Source organism: Pungitius pungitius, chromosome 6 (assembly GCF_949316345.1).
Source record: "Pungitius pungitius chromosome 6, fPunPun2.1, whole genome shotgun sequence".
NCBI lineage: Eukaryota > Metazoa > Chordata > Actinopteri > Perciformes > Gasterosteidae > Pungitius > Pungitius pungitius.
The window spans coordinates 19,285,983-19,302,341 of record NC_084905.1 but is presented as its reverse complement, the minus strand read 5'-3'; the positions used below and the strand labels follow the sequence as shown (position 1 = coordinate 19,302,341).

General features: G+C 49.0%; 1 protein-coding gene across 3 annotated transcripts in view; it reads left to right on the top strand.

The window, feature by feature from the left end:
* peak1 (pseudopodium-enriched atypical kinase 1) overlaps positions 1 to 16,359 on the top strand; it is a 55,652-nt gene that overhangs the window by 36,197 nt on the left and 3,096 nt on the right. For all 3 annotated transcript variants that reach the window (XM_037452348.2, XM_062563053.1, XM_037452347.2), the window contains 3 exons: positions 3,295 to 6,785; positions 11,492 to 11,736; positions 14,660 to 15,453. In XM_037452348.2, coding sequence (XP_037308245.2) covers positions 3,424 to 6,785; positions 11,492 to 11,736; positions 14,660 to 15,453 — 4,401 coding nt within the window. In that variant the 5' untranslated portion in view covers positions 3,295 to 3,423. The remainder of the gene's footprint in view (positions 1 to 3,294; positions 6,786 to 11,491; positions 11,737 to 14,659; positions 15,454 to 16,359) is intronic.

Sequence of the window (16,359 nt, the reverse complement as noted above, 5' to 3'; positions counted from 1 at the left end):
TGTGTACATCTTTCTAAATCTTATTCGACAGAGTACAATTGCGTCCTTGACGAAGAGCAGGCGTTCATCAGTCCATACATCGGGGATCTATTTAACTCATGGACACTAATGGCTGGGCCTCATCAAATATGCATGACGAGCAAGTCGGCGATAAACAGTGAGGACGATACGAAGCAGACATCGATACTAGTCCTAGCCCGCATATTCTCTTCTTTTTTTTATAGTCCTTCCAGAAATAATATTTGATCCAGTCCATGTTTGTGTCCATTAGTAGCCATGAATCTCCATAGAAGTGACTTTACTGCGCGTTCGACAGTGAGGTCAGAAATATCGTGGGGGAAATAAAGAGGCAGAAAACTGAAGGAAGAGAGAAAATATGTACGACTGCTCCGTGTTTCCCCAATAATTGCCTGCTTCTTAGTGCTGCTTCATATCTCTCCCATCAAATATGTTGCAGAGTCACGCTGTGGACACACACACACACACACGCAAAGGCTGGATCAATAACGCACTGTTATTATGGAGACAATATCAAAGAACCGTCCTACATGAAGCAGACTAACGTATTGTGTGTGTGTGTGTGTTCATGTCTATGCAACAATCGCCACTAGCTCTGTTCTCCTGGAGTGTGTTGTAGTCCGATGTGTTGTATTGTAACTCATCACCCGTCTCTGTTGCGTTGTGTAACACGCGTTACATAACGAAGGCAACACAGAAATAGCAGTGCATTGTTTGGCTGATGGGCACGAGTAGGAACTCTTCATTACTCTTCAACTACGGTTAGAATCGTTTCCATGTTCAACCGGAACCCCCCCACCACCACACACACACACACACACACACACACACACACACTCTCTGTCTGTGTGGCATGTTCAGTTATCATATTTTAATGACGCGAGCTGCGTGAACAGGAAGTTCTTGACGGCGTGATTTAGGGAGGGCTTGTTTGGACAGATGTGACGTTTGGTGTCCTTGAGGCATAACCGTCATTCCCGATAAAACGGCGTGGGTTGGGGGGGGGTCTCATCGGTAACGACACAACACGGCGCTAATATTTGCCTTTCAGCTTAACGAGGAACGAAAATAGATGCTGCAGGCAGAGGGGGTGTCATTCAGCACCAACTGTGGAGCGAAGGAAACTACAGGCAACAGAATTTGAATGGCGGCTGAGGGAAAAGTGAAGTACGCCGTCCCATCCTTCCACTGGGGGAGGGGGGGGGGGCAGTTTGGTGGGGGAGAGTACGCTGTGTGACACACGTTAGGAGTTTCTTGGTTCTCAGAAGCGTGATCAGAAACCCAGAGTTCCCCCATTAGAACACAGTGAGGGAGATGCTTTTCATATTTCCACCTCGGCCCAAAGAGACACAATGAGGAGGCTTTATCTCTCTTTGAAAAGAAGAATTGTTCCCCGTGCCGCTCCATCAGGGAAGAAATAATGAGGTTACTGAGGAAGTCTGTCTGGTGAAGATCTCCTCAAAGCCAATTCAGCTCCGTCCCAACGTGTAAAAATGTACTGAAGTCCATGCTACATGTTTAATGCCTTCCTCTGCTATCCTACTTTACTCAGTGATAATACAAAACAAGTCTTCATTTTGTCTTGTTGTGATTCAGGGAACACTCTGATTCTGTAGTATAGATTTTGTTACCACCCGGTAAGCATACTTCTACTCATTGTATACAGAAGTTTTGCTTTTTTATGTTTCTCGTCTGCCATAGCACCGCTTCCGCGGCACGTGCACGGCAGGTTTTGGGATGATATTGTTATCGATGATTGATGGTATTGTTTGATTTAGGGCCTTGGTTTCCTGTCAGAATGCAACCTTTGTGGTCTAACGGGGCTGAATCTTCCCATCGCAGCTTGGTCAGCAAAGTTTGAATCAGGAGTTCCTGCCTCATTGTGTCTGGCCCTGGACATATCTAGGGCGTTGTCATGGTAACGTCCTTCCGTACAGGATGTGACACCTATGACCTTGTTGGATGGATGTGAAGAGCCTCTGTCGTTATCAGCGCTACAGTGAATCATAGTCTGAGACATTTTTTGTTTTTTATGTTGGGCTCTTTATGACTTTAATAGGCAATGTTTGTCAGGCCATTACGGATGTGTGTTTATTATTATAAAAAGTAAAATAATATCTAGAAGTTAATTTGGTCAACGCGCCACTCATTATCAATTGATTTGATAGTATATTGAGAGTATATTGCAGCAAATAGCTGCATCCACAAATCTCCTCAAGTCTAATTCCAACTACATTTTTCAGTGTGCAACTCGAGGATGTGACGCCAAAAAGTGGCACCTGGCAGGAGAACAAAACAGGATGTGTCTGATATGAATGTTCTGGTGCAGATAACCTGAGGTTGTGCTCAAATTTGAAAATGTGGGTTTTTACTGTCGCTCTTCATTGACTGACTAGTGGGATTATTATGGCCCACAGTTTATTGCCAATAGTAGAAGAGAGTATTAGTTTGATTGTTGTTCAGCAATAAACGCATGCTGTTTTACATGTGAAACTTAATTTAGGCCAAGTTACAGATTCAACACATAATATAAATGGTATCCATTTAAATATATTCAACTCAATGCATTTATTTCATGCTCAAGATTAGACTTGTCCTACACTGATCCTACACTACTCACAAGCACTTCTCCCACTTGTTGAATTCCAAGTGTGGTTTGTTGGCATCCAGCTACATCCAGACAGAACTCTTCCTTTGTGTCATTTGTCGGACTGAACTCAGCTGAAGCCCTTCAGATTTCCATTTTCCATGTATTGGAAGTCGTTTCGTAGGATTTAGACCCATTGAGTGTTTCATTGAATGAGTAGTAGTGTTACCTTTTTATCTCGCCAAAGCCTGGCTGAAACGGCCAACCACAACAACGCAGGACAGCGATTCAGAAATAATCTCTCTTAATCCTCTTCCTGTCGGCCTCTCTGCTTTTCAAATCTTACCGGCCCAGGGTGGTTTAGGAGGAGACGGATGAGTGCCTCGTTGGATAGATTAGCTGCTATGTAGAGGAAGTTTGCCACCTAATGGTGAACATTTAGCACTGCCTTCTTATTTCAAACTCTCTCTCTCACTTAGGTCATATGTAAACTCTTATTTCTTATTAAATGTATAATGGGAGTTCTCCTTGTTTGGGTCTATATTCTGGTGCATGTGTATTACTTTACAATCAACTACTTTTTGAAATACTCTCTAGTTTAGATGACCTATTTGTGTTGAATATATATTAAATACTGTATTGAATTGACATTGTCATAATACATGTGTCTCTCCTGTTCTCCTTTTCAGGTCCAGTACCCCCCCCCCCCACATTTGAGGCTTGAATTGTTGCACTACAGTCCGTTGCTGTAGCCTGTAGCTTCATGGAGGGGTTTCCCGTCCACTGACTCAGCACGCTGCCTCACCGGACCGGCAGCCATGTCCGCCTGCAGCACCTTCACCGAGCATGTGTGGAAACCAGGCGAGTGCAAGAACTGCTTCAAACCCAAGAGTTTGCACTGCCTGGCTCAGAGTGGCGGAGGGAGGCCTCCACCCAAGCAGAAGTCTCCAACAATTCAGCAGCAGAATCCAACCCCTGCCGGAGCCAGAGCCAACACTAACCTTACTGTCAGCTCCCAGAGGGCTGGCAGCGGTTCTGCCCGCTCCGGACACTTCCGTCCACCGGTGGCTAAGAAGCCAACGATAGCTGTTAAACCCACCATGATGCTGCCCTGCTCGTCTGCAGGACTGGACTCGGATGGCAACCTGCAGCAACCACCGAATGTTTTGGAGCTGGGCAAAACGTCAGCCTTCACGGTCTGGAACCGCAATGGGCTGAACTGTAAGAGGCCCGCTGGGCCCAGCAACAACAACGAAGGAGAACACGGTACCGAGGAGATTGAAGGCTATGCACTCCTTAGCCCAAGGACCCCCAGTGGAAATAACAACAACAGCGGACTCACAGATGTCCTAAAAGAAATCGCTGGGTTGGGCCCTGGCCCCAGCAGCACGCCGCTCTCCGGTTCCAAGGACTTGTTTTGGGGAAGAATCAGTAGTTCATACCGTCGGTCGTTGGAACGAGGCCTTCCAGCGTCAAGCTGCCTGGCCATGGGAAGCATCTGTGGCGGCGGCCCTGCTCCAAAGCGGGTGCTGCTTAGTGATAGCTCCGAGGTCATCAGCACAGAAGGTGGGCGCTTTTGCTACCCCGACTTTTCCAGCGAAAGTGACGAGGACGACGAGGACGAGGATGATGAGGAAGATGAGGATGACGAAGAGACCGAAAGGGAGGACGATGAACACGAAAGCTGGGACGAAAGTGACGAAGAGCTACTCGCCATGGAGATCCGTATGCGCGGCCAACCGCGATTTTCCAATTTCCGCGCCGCCACAATGTCTCCGGTGCGCTTCGCTGCGGGGAAAAAGTGGAACACTGTGCCGCTCCGCAACCGCTCACTGCAGCGCATCTGTGCGGTGGACTATGACGACAGCTACGACGAGATCCTGAACGGGTACCCCTCCGTGGACTCGAATGGAGCCCTTCTTCCGTATGGGCCCCACGACATGCAAGGCAGCGGTTTCCTATCGAATTCGGAGTCCACCACGTCTCCGGAGTCCTCGTCGTCGCGACCGGAGGATTCTCAAACGACTTCGAGCAGCGGGAGCAGTGCCCCCGTCGTCCTTCCAAATGGCTTGCAGTCTCCCACATACTCTAAGGGACCCGTGTTCTGCACCCCTCCCCCCAAGAAGGAGCCCGTCCACAGAGCGCTGAGTCCACTCAAGGTGTCTGAAACACACAAGGCTGTCCTGGCCATTAGATTGGAAGATCAGGACGGCAGAGAAGGCATGCCGATGCCCCTTGCCCTCCCAGGTCAACCCGTCACCATCAGTTTTATCCCCACAGAGGAGCAGGCTAAACCGTACCGAATAGTGAATTTAGAAAAATCCCTGATGTGCAAGCCTTACACTGTGGTGGACGTATCGGCGTCTATGGCCAACAAGGATGAACAGTCTGTCGACTCGACTCCAAAACCCAGAAACTTCTCGAAGCCTTCCAGCCCCTCGTCGTTTTGTAGCGCACCTCTAGGTCAGCTCCTGTCTCCAGGCTCCCCACTCTCCCCTTCTTCTCTTGTGATGCCGACATCACCCACATCTGTAGCAATGCCAGGTAGCTCCCGCAAGAAGTCCGGGAACATACGCTACCAAGAAGTGTGGACATCAAGCACAAGTCCTCGCCAAAAGATACCCAGAGTGGACTTGGGGGCTGGGAGCAGTCCTTGCCCCTCTGTCCCTACTCAACACTGCAGCCACAAGTCAGCTCCAACTTCTCCCATCTCTGGGCTGTCTTCATCCCGAACTGTACCTGTGAAATCTTCCAACTTATCCGGGATCAAGTTTAACAGTTTCAATAATGCAGGCATGCCTCCTTTTCCCATCATAATTCGAGATGAACCAGCCTACGCCCGCAGCTCCAAGAATGCTGTTAAGGTACCTATCGTTATCAATCCAAATGCATACGACAATTTAGCTGTTTACAAGAGCTTCTTGGGACTCAGTGGGGAACTGCCTCAGCCGAAAGGGGGAGGTGGCCGGGTCACAAGCCATACGTACGAAGAGATCGGGTCCTCTGAGAGTGTCCAGTCCTCATCGACAGAGAAAACCATCTCTGGTAAAGGCACATCGGAGAAGGTCTCTTTTGAAGACACAAAGGCTCCACCTGAGGCAGTGTGCAGGGCACCAAATCTTAAAACCACTACAGACTCTAGCAATGGGACGAACATTGTGATGAACTCCGTGGTTGGAGCGCTCTCTCCGACTACATCCGCACATCATCCTGCCATTCTCTCCATCCCTGCAAACCTACCTAAAACCAGCCCCGCCGCCGGTGACGTTGCACACACTTGCAAGACAAGTGAGGACCCGCTTTGCAATAAAGACTTGGCTTCGTCCTCTGGGAAAGTGGCCAGCCACAGGGAGGAGGCCAGTGCTGTGCTTTTACAAATTGTTGCCTCCATCCAGCCTCCACAGTCTCCTCCGGAGTCGCCCTCGATACAAGCCAATAAGGAGAGCCCCGAGGAGCTTTACGCCCTCCCACCCGATGCCATGAAGGAGACCCTCGTCCGGCCCAAGTCTCTTTTTTCCACAGCTGATGGCTGTCTTTCCAAACCCAAGAAGGACACGCCCTCCAAAGTGTTGTCCAAATCGCAGAGTGCCTCCCCTGCTGTCCCACCCTCCAGCCCCCGGGCAGAGCCCAGTGCTCCCTTCCCTCCTCCCAGGTCCACGTCCTCCCCGTACCACGCTTCAAACATCCTCCAGAGACACTTTGGCAACTGGACCAAGAGTTCCGCCTCCAGTTCTCCCGTACGACCCGTTGAAGGTGAGGCGAGTCCAGTTGGCGAGGGGAAACGTGTTTTGGCAGAAAGCGCCAAACCCAAACGCTGGATCTCCTTTAAGAGCTTCTTCCGCCGGCGGAGAGATGAGGATGAGCAGCGGGAGAGGGTGGAGAGGGACAAGGACAAGGGCAAGCTGGTTGGGCTCGACGGAACCGTCATCCACATGCTCCCGCCGCCACCCGTCCAGCAGCATCACTGGTTCGCGGAGGCCAAGGCAGAGGACCCCACGCAGAAGCCGACCATCATCTTCACGTACAAACCAGAGAGCGGAAGCGACCCCGGTGACGGAGAAGGAGAGCTAAGGGTGGAGGAGTGCAGAGATGATGCTCTGCTGACTCCAAATGAGAGCAAAGAATCCGGCACCCTGAGCCCCGGGCGAACATCCCCTCGTCTCATCAGCAAGGATCTCAGGTATTTATTCAGAACTGTCCACGCATTGAATCTCCACTCTGATGCTTCTGTGACCAGAGTAAAGCTTTGTAACATATGCTACACATGGGTTGGGTTTCATCTTTTCATCAGACTAAACTAAGCGCTTGTTGCAAAGGACTCACAGATAATCCCCAAACCAAAAAATGATATGTAAAAGATATATGTATATACTTATCTTTTGTAATTAGTACGAGTTTATGGGGATACTTTCACGTTTAATATTTTTTTCTAACCCTAAAATTTCCGGTAAGTCCACACATCTCTCTCCCCTCAGCACCTCTCTCTGATCTAATGAGCCATTTCACGTGCGATGCCCGTATTGCTTTACCCTCGTGGATTCCCTTCAGAGCACTCATGGCACCCAGCTGATCATGAAGATGCTCAACCTTTGCCAGCCGGGTCTCCGAAGTCTCACAGATCGCTCATCACTGATTCCAGAGGTGTTTGATCTTAATTTGACATGTGTCTGCCCGCCCACTTCCAATGGCCAATTGCGTGGACCGTAAGGGCTTATGTGGTCTCCTCCTTAATGCCGTCTATTACCTGAACAGCAGGCTCTGTGCTCAGCGGTTCTCTCCCCCCCCCGAAATGGGATCTCACGGCTCGTTGCCAGCCATCCAACAGCAGCAGGATGGCCTTTTAGTCTATTAATCAGTGATTTAGATGACATATTACCTGCAGCTTTCTTGCATATTAATTTCATTATTAGTCTTTGACCTGCTGTTGCAGTCTTGGGCTAACTTTCCTGCATAGTCACGAATGGTCCCAGATAAAGATGTGGGGCAATACACTTCATTTTCTTTCCTGAATTATAGTCTTGTTTCTGCTGTACGTGACTTATTTTCGCCCAGAAGCGCTCAACAATCCGTCGAATGAATGCTCGTTCATCATGAAAGCCATTTAGTAAAAGTAGCAGTAACAATGTGAAGCACTAATGACCGAGACAGCAAGCTGGATCCTTGTTTTACCACAATATTTATAAGCTTTCCATCTGATTACAGCAGAATAATAGATTTATGCTTGATTGGATTTATTAATGAAGTATACTCGGTTTGAACTAGCGACTCCCTTCTTGTTTAAAATTTTAGGAAAAGTCATCCGCACCACACTGGGTTTTTATTTTCTGTGTTCCCCACCCATTTCAATACAAATGTATGACGAGTAAAGCCCTGACTGGGCAGTCAACAAAAGAAAAGGACCTTTAGTCACAGGAAATCCTGTGCCTTTTAAGCGTGTGGACTAAACTCAAGCCAAGTGCGCTCTACAGTCCTTCCTTCCTCTAAGCACCCCGGGGTGTCACGGCACAATCCCATTCAGGTTGTGATCGACACAGAGAACTAACTGAAGCCAGGCGCTTTGCAGCATTTGGTGCATCGTGGGCCATGTAATGGCTGCGTGTCTTTGAGCTTCACCAAATGCATCCCACAGCCTCCACTAAGCAGAAGTAGCACATGATCAGCTCAACTTTGGTCTAGTGCGCCTTATTTACAGCCTCCATGATGAACTTGTTAATGATTGACTCATTTGATCACTTGGCGCATTGGTTGAATGTCACAGTGTCACTTCCCTCTCTATGAGGTGTGTGAGGTTTACCTCGGGTAGAGCGAGGTGAACGGCTTTGAGATGATCCGTGAATATAAACTAGGTAAAAGCTCGCCCTCGGCGTGTGATGGCGAGGAAGGAGATGAGCTGGTCTGTTTTATCTGCAGTCCCTCCAGTTGAAAAGAAGGCTGTTTTGGGTTGTTGTTGTTGTTTTTGAGCATCAAGTACTGAGGCTTTAAAGTATTTTTTGGAGAAAAAAAATGTGTGTGTGCAGCCAGAGCTGTTTCTACACTGAGCTTTTTAGTAGATATTTTTAGGATTTGCACTCCTCTGCTGACAAATTCTAATATTACAAATCTCTGTTAAAACTAATTACCTTCTGGTGCAAGAAAAGGTCTTTGGCTCCTGAAAAGCTTGAATTGAAAAGACAAGCAGGTCTGTGATTTTGTGCCTTCATGGGGTCGCCCGGGTCACTGTACAGCTGAAGAGTCAAGTGTGTGTGTGTGTGTGTGCGTGTGTGAGCGTGTGTGAGACTAGAAGCCATTTTATTATCTTAGAGTGGGCGTGCTCTAACACACACACACACACACACACACACACTACCTTAGGCAGGTGAGAGCATTCAAAGAGGGACACGAGGGAAGAACACACGCAGGAAAATACTTTTTGACTCTTCACAACTCGCCCTCCTGAGATTCCAGCTGTGGTAGAATGTGAGTCGCCCTCAGCCTTGTCTCCCAGGCTTCCAGATGGGAAGCTGTGTGAGCCAGTACAGCGGGTAAGAGCCCTTTCTCTCTCACTGCTGTGATTGTCTGTGACCACTTCAAGGCCATTTTCGAGCGCTGGAGGATCATGTGTGTTGTGGATCAGAGATTGTTCGTTTTGTCGCAGCAGAGGTTTGTGAAGCTCTGCGCCGTCTGAACAAGTCGGGTCCTGACATTGAGACGTGTAGCCGCCATAAAGGTATTCATTCCTTCAAGGACCTCTCGAGGTGTGTGTGTGTGTGCACACAGGATTAGGTTCTGGGAATTGTCTTCTTCGGGATGTTAATGCTCTTTTGTGTGGTCTCGTAGACTGTAATCCATTCATTGTTTGGTTATCTGTAGGATTTGTATTACTGGGTCCCACGTGTACGATTCGTCCAGTTAGTTAAAACAAGAGCCGTGTTCTGAGCTCCGGTCTTGTAGTAAATATAGGGAAGAATACCAGAGGAAACGAGCTCTACACGAGCAAATTGGATTTCTTTTCACCTTACTATTCCGCATCCACTATAGAACACTGTGTTACAACAGGTTTATTTCTCACTTTGAATCATTCTCCTCGCCTCCGTCTTACCACAGTTTACTTACTCCTTGTTTTCCAGTCGAATCTCATCGCGATGGGCCTTTGTATATCAACTCTCTCTTCGTGTTAGCAAGTGCAGAAGTGATGCACTGTGGCAACTCGGGGGCTATTGATCGCCCCTCTGTAAAGGAGACACAAGAGGGCCTTTGGTCTACAAAGGGGGATCATAAACATGTCAGATCTGTTGTGTTCCTCAGACTCATACCCTCAGGGGGCAGAGACGGGCACATGGGCGTCTGCCTGTTTTCTTTGAGGGATTCTTTTTCGACCCCGTCAAAGTAAAACGTTTGGTATGAAATTCTTGTCACCAAAATGGTCGTTTTTAGAAGCATTTTCGCCAGAAAGTCTTTTTTAAGATTAGCCTCTGATAGTAGAACCGCGCTTAACCCTGGAATCTGTATTTCAAGCCTGACCGTGCCGGGCTTCAGTTTCAGCACGTTGATAACGCTCTTTATGCCTATGACACTCATTACGAGAAATTACTAACCACACCGCACCTATTAAAAAAAGTGTGCGTGCTTCAGGCTGATCTTTACTTCTGCTTCTTGAGGACTATCGCACGTGAGCACATAACACATCAGTCAAGGGAAACCACAGATCCGATTCAGGCTTAGTCAAACATTACTACATGCCCCGCCCATCGCACCGCCTGCAGCTACCAATCCAGCTCTGTGCACCTTTTGTGACCTTTCACCTTTTTATTACTTTCAGACAATTCTTAAATACTTGACGAAATAACAACGTCACCCAGACCAATAGAAAAGGGAAAGATCCCGAACCCATAATAACGAGGCCTCTGAAGGCCGCAGCAGCTGGCTGCACCAGACACAGCAGGTGCTGTGTGTAGTTAAATCAGGGTTCGAGTCCACGGTGGTTTAGAATGTCAGCCGGGCCTGCGGGGGCCGCGGGCCCAGGTGGCCCAGGTGTCTCACTCCGGTCACTTTGAACTGGTCTCAGATCAGAGGGCAGCCACCAGGAATCTTATTTACTGCGGTCGGAATGATCCCAGGCGGCTGTCGATGAAACAGCGGCATGTTGAGGTTTACTCTGCGTACGGCTGCTGCACACAGATACCCAGGTGACTCTGGGGGGGGGGGGGCACCTGGTTGTGACTTTGTTTATGTTACCGTTTAATTCAAGGCAAAGGCTTTCTTGGACAAAATGGGACCTTTTTTTATGTTATATTTGCTGCAGTCGTTCTTTACTCCCTGCCTCATCCAAGTTACACACGCACATATATATATATATATATATATTCATCTCTGCTAAAACAAGCCATAAAGACACTGCTCACATGGATTTTCTGTTCAATGTCACAGCAATTTAAACCCATTAGTCGGCAGACCGGGAGGTTCCGTTTTATTCATTTATTTCATTTTTTTATATTGGTATTCCGTATTCCATCTTCAGAGAGCGTCAATACAAGACAATTCAAAGACGGCTGAGGATCTCATTTTAGTTTGTCACCTAATCATCACACCTTGTGATCAATCTGCTCTTCATCTCACCTCATGAAACACCTCGGATCAGATACCCGCTGTCACAAGGGGACAGACCTATTGCCACGTCCACGTGACCTGCCACTCCCCCCCCCCCCCCCCCCCCCCCCCTAGTATTAGATACAGTAATAGACTAAATGGAAAACTACTGTCTCATGGAGCTCGCTGTGTTCTTCCTCTTCTCTCTTTCATGCAGAATTAAACACCGTCACCAACAGAATAACCACCAGATCACAAACAAAGGGACAAAATGAAACTGATGCTAATTTGACCAGACTCTCCTCTCTCTGTCACCTGCAGCCAGGTGCCGGTCGGCGCAAACGGCGCCAGGGAGCGGGAGCCGCCCGGTGCCGCCGCCGCCGCCTTCCCTGCCGCCAAAGTGAGTCTGGCCCTGCTGCTCGGGGAGGGGACCCACGCCAGCGCGGTCGCCGCCTCGGCCAGCGAGTGCAGCGCCAGCCTCGGGGAGCCGGAGGAGGACGGGAGTCACTCCCATCGCTCCCCGTCTCCGGCCTCCAGCCAGTGCAGCGCCACGTACACCAACCTGGGTAAGAAGGGAGGTTTCCAAAATAAGAGGGGAGTTTGCTGCTTGCTTTTTGATATTTGCTCTGGCTTATTAACTCTTTCTAATGTGTCGTTTCTAAAAATTAAATGAATATATATGATATAACTGATGCGTTTGGTCTGCACTAATAACCAAATTAGAATAATATGAGTTGCTTAACTGCCCACGGAGCTGCTATTAGCATCATAAAAGCTTTTTCCTCTCATATCTGAGACTAATTATTACCATGTATTTGTTCTCTTCATATTCCTTCTTCTGACATTATAAATGTTCACGTCCCCTTTGAAAAAGGCTTGAAAGTCTCCAGCACCTCTGCAGCATCGATTCTTTTCTAGCATGCAATTGAGTCATTAGGAAATGACTCCTCTGCCTCGAGTGGACGACACGTATCTAATGTTTTATGAAACATGAAGACAGGGAGAATAAAAGTTGTGTAATCAGACTGCGTCGGATGTTGGTGGTGGCGGATGTTGACTTTAACAAATGTATGCATATTGTTTACATATATACTCAAACTGTGTTGGAAACATGCAGTCTTCCGTTTTCAAAATCAATAAATAAATGTCCAATGATAAATAATTTAACATTAAAGTCACAAATTGGTTCCCCCTCGGCGGGGCTCGTCTGGGAGCCTGGTTGTTGTGGACGGGGGGGAGCGGGGGGGGCGCATTTCATAGCTGAACAGGAGGAAGAGCTCTTCAAACACTGTGCGTGGGGGGCGAAGGTTCGACGACTGCGCACTGGCTCTGTGGATGGATGGATTCTCTCTCTCTCTCTCTCTCTCTCTCTCTCTCTCTCTCTCTCTCTCTCTCTCTCTCTCTCTCTCTCTCATATATGCTGTTCACACATATTAGTGGAGGACCAGCGTCACTCGGTGTGTGTGTGTGTGTGTGTGTGTGTCTCTCACCCTGGTGTGGAGGCAGAGCACTGGCTGGGTGCGCTCAGCCTGCCTGTTGGCACCGTGGGGCTCCGCACACACACACACACACACACACACACACACACACACACTCTCGCTCGGGGATGAAAGCGGAGAGAGCGACGTTTCATTCTGCCTCGTGGCGCAGCTGCCGCACCGCGTTCGGCTAAAAACTTTGAGTCGTTAGTAGAATCTGAGGTAGGCTCGTTCCGTCTCGGTATTCGTCTCTTTGACCCCCCCGTGTCTGTCCCCCCCCCATTTGTGTCTCTGCTGTCGTGTGCCGCCTATTCACCTCTTTTCCTTTTGTCACTTCTCTCTTTTTTAGCACCTCTCTGCTCTCGCTTTGTTCCTCCCCCGTGTTCCTCTGTATTCTACCCACTGCCTCCATCGTTTTATTGGAGCGGGACGGCTGAGCTGGAATCACTCTGCCACGGCAACAAGTTCGGCTCCCTGCAAGCAAACGCCGGTCGCTAGAATTGTAAATGGGTTTTATTTACTTTTAAATCATTGGTACATTTTTATTTCACTCTTTGAGGAGGATGTGACTAAATGAATCCGATCCCGATAACGCGTGACGCCTCTGAACTTGTGCGTGTGTTGGCACCCAGATTTATGTGGAGGAAATGGAAAAAGGGGGTTGTTTTTTTAAACTTGAGGTTTAGCTGCTTTAATCAGGAACAGATTTTGGAGGGATTGAGATCTCCGACGTTTTATCTCCTTGAGATGAACACGAATACAGTTGAAATCATTCAGGGTTTTTACTTTCACCAAGTTGTTTGTTGTAAGGTGACATGCTCACGTGAGCATACGAGGTTTTATGACATTTATTCTCATGTATTATTATCATTATGAAAGGTATTCTTAATATTTCTAATCTCACAGTTAGTCCTGTATCCTGAAGTTAAATCACGGCCATATTGCTGCATATAGAAGACCTAAACAACTGGACCACGGAGAGACTTTTGCCTCCTGGGGTGGATTACTGCAGTTTGGTGGCGGAACACATTAAATATAGCCCCCCCCACCCCCCCCCCCCCCCCCTTCCAGGGAGGATTACCAAGACTCATTTAACTTCATCTTGGCAGCGCTGTCTTAAGGCCTCATTTGCTTTCTTAAGATGATGGCAGCGTGATGCACACGTGAGGACTCGTACCATTCAACAAGAACTGTGAGTAGCACTTGCGCTGCGTTAAAGCTTTCACCCTGACGGGGCAGGGATGGGGGGGGGCGTCATTCGGCAGAAGACGTGTCTCTGGAAAAGCCGTCGTCCTCAAACACCAGGCGGCCTCTTTTCTGCGCATGTTCAAAAGCCAAAGCTAAGGGCCGCTTTGTTCCCACCATGCATCCGATACTCGTCTTTAACACGATCGGCCTTTTGTGGTCCGAGACTTCAAGGGAGTCCAATCAACCCCCCCCTCCCCCACCCGATTCCCTCCCACCCGTATCCCAGAAAAACCAGGTCAGTGACGAGTGCTCTCCGTGAGGCCTCTTTAAGCCTCGCTGCGGCCCGGCTTGGTGCAGCTTGGATGGTGGCTGGGTACGACTCGTCTCCAGCTGCCCCGCTCTCTCTGCCTCGCATCCTCCTCGGGGGGCCAACGGGGCCCTCGCGTGCCGCAGCGTCGCTGTGTGTGGGAGGGGTTTGAATTATTTATAACATTTATTCATTAAATAGTGTTTAATATTCAATTATTTTGTGCCCCTCAGGAAAAGAGTTGAATTCAAAGCTCAAGTGACATTTATTTTTGAACCCAACTTTAGCATCATAATATATTATTATATGGTGATTGTGTTTCATCATGTAAAAGCTCAATCTGCAATAAAGTGCAGCTTTAATCTAAATGCAGCAGAGTGAAAAGATAAGATAACTTTTTACATTTTAAATAATAAACCGCCACCTTAAATTGTATTTCCATACGGTTTCTTTCACTGTCATGTTACATATTATTCTCATTGCAACACACCCTTTTTTGTCTTTTTTTCCCTGCAGGTCAATCCAGAGCCAACATGATCCCACTGAAACAGCCCAGGAACATGAAATCCTCCAACGACACCTTGGCCTCCATGGACCTGGACGGCTTCTCTGAGCAGCCCGCCCCGAAGGCCACGCCCCCGCCTCTACCCAAGAAGGCCGTGCCTCGCTCCAGCACCGAGCCCAACCTGGCGGCCAAAGACTCGGCCCCGAGACTCCGCGCGGAGGCGAAACCCGGCGGCACCAACCTGAGCGTGGCCAACCCGATCTACGACCTGGACTCCACCTGGGAGACGGCGAGCCAGGACTCCTCCCTCACCTCCGAGCCTCAGCGGGCCCACGGGCACGAGAGCGGCGACTCCCTGGAGAGACGCGCCGCCGCGCCTACCGACAGGGGGCGCCCGAGCCACAGCGCGTCCTCGCTGGTCTCGCAGCCTCCGGCCGGGACCGGCGCTGAGAGGAGGGCCTACCCCAGCACGGAGTCCCTGGCTGGAAGGGGCCTGACAACGGGTCGAGGCGCCGCCGCCGCCACCGGAGGCGCCAAACCCCAGAGGGCCGCCCTGTACAGGGGGTTGGACAGCTGGGACGAGGTGGTGGGCAGGATCCGCGGGCTGCACACCGACACGCTGCGGAAGCTGGCCGCCAAGTGCGAGGACCGCTTCATGGCCGGCCAGAAGGATCACTTGGGATTCGGCACCGACAGCTGGTCCCACTTCAGGCTGACCACCGGCAAACCCTGCTGTGAGGCGGGGGACGCCGTGTACTACACCGCCTCCTACGCCAAGGACCCGCTGGTCAACTACGCCATCAAGGTGAGGCCACTCCGTCCGTGGTGCACCGTGCAACACTAGTAATGTGACTCTATTCTATAACATTTATTAAAGTTAACATCAGAAACTAAATATGTTTAACACACCAACAATTTGTGGTTTTGGGGCTTTTAACCGAATGCTTTAATACTGGAACTTTTATTATACTGGGAGTTTATTTTTCTGTCTTTTAATAGCAGGGTAGCAATCTGCATATGCCCTCATATTAGCTGCAGACTTTGAAGAGAATTTTTTTTTTTTATGATGCTCATTCGTAAATGAAAGGACGAGGAGCAGCTGAACGCAGACAGGCCGAGTTTCCTAATTAAACTTTACTCAACGATTTAAAGTGTCCCAGCTGTGCTGCTGCCATCCGCCACCCTGTAAGCGTAGCTGATCCTCCTGCAAATGAGATATAACATGCTGCGAAATTTTTAATGCTGCGCTAATTGTTCATAAGCCAACTTTAGCCTGTTTGTGTCGGTGTGCTTTAAAGCTACTTAGTATCTCTGGAATGTCAGAATTAATGGATCAAGATGGAGCAATCAATGGATATGTCTGTTAACCTGGAGCTTTGTTTAACAAATAGTAAAAAAAAAATGTGCAAGTGGAGCAAATGCAGATGGGCTACATCTGGGTAACGCGTCGTGACTTCTTTTCCTCTGCCGGCGTCTCAGTGAATGTCCACAGAGACCGATCCTCTCGGCGAGGCTCCTCCTCGTCTCCTCCTCGTCTCCTCTCTGCTCGCTGCTCCCGTCCGCTCGCTACGTGTCATTAACAGAGATGTTGGGCTGACGCACGGCGGCACAGAGAGTTCAAGAGTGAAAACGCCTTTGATCTCTGAGGTCTTCGGTGCGTTCGCTGTTCAAATGGATTATTTTGGTACCGTGTTGTATAAGATTTGCCTCC